The 706-nt window shown below is 47.7% G+C and overlaps 1 protein-coding gene across 1 annotated transcript in view; it reads left to right on the top strand.

Moving 5' to 3' along the window:
* Positions 1-425: 425 nt before the first annotated feature.
* POLI (DNA polymerase iota) overlaps positions 426-706 on the top strand; it is a gene marked incomplete at its 3' end in the record, with an annotated part of 5,472 nt that continues 5,191 nt past the window's right edge. Inside the window, exon 1 of the mRNA XM_027708269.1 lies at positions 426-453. Within this exon, the coding sequence (XP_027564070.1) occupies positions 430-453 (24 nt within the window). The remainder of the gene's footprint in view (positions 454-706) is intronic.

Below are 706 nucleotides of genomic sequence, written 5' to 3'. Positions count from 1 at the left end.
TTTTGGGGGAATTTTTTTGGAATTTTTTGATAATTTTTTGGGAATTTTTTGGAGATTTTTGGACATTTGGGGGGAATTTTGGGGGGAATTTTAGGTCCCATTAAAGGGCTTCACTCTGGAATTTGGGTTCTCTTTTGGTCCCATTTTGGGGCTTCACTCTGGGATTTGGTTCCCTTTTGGTGCCGTTTTGGGGTCCCATTAAATGACTTTATTTTGGGGGTTTTATCCCGTTTTATTTTAATCCCCCCCCCCCTCCCTCGGGCTTTAGGACCGCGCGGCGCCTCCTCAATGCGCAGGAGCGGCTCAGGCCCCCCCCTCCCCTTTAAAAACCTCATTTCCGCCCCAAATCCCGGCCATATTCCCAACTTTTTTTACCGGGAAGGCTCCCGGGAATTTCGGGATTCATGGATGAAGAGGATGAAGAGCGGGATGAGGAGCTGGAAGAACCGGGAATGTCGCAAGGTGAGGGCGGCTGAGGCGCCAAAATGGCGGCGGCTCTGAGGGGGAAAATTGGCGGGAACTCCCTCAAGGGGATAAATCTCATTTTTATCCTGAATTTTACCCTAAATTTCCCAGGGTTTTTAGGGATTAATGTGCATAAAAAATAAAAATCACAAAATTCAGGGAATAATCTCATTTTTATCTATATTTTTATCCCGATTTTCCCGAGGCGGGGGGGGGATTGGCGGGAACTCCCTCAAGGGGA

Source organism: Neopelma chrysocephalum, unplaced genomic scaffold (assembly GCF_003984885.1).
Source record: "Neopelma chrysocephalum unplaced genomic scaffold, ASM398488v2 Primary Assembly neopelma1_95876, whole genome shotgun sequence".
Lineage (NCBI taxonomy): Eukaryota > Metazoa > Chordata > Aves > Passeriformes > Pipridae > Neopelma > Neopelma chrysocephalum.
Note: the sequence above shows the minus strand (reverse complement) of the source record. Positions and strands in the feature narration are given on the sequence as shown.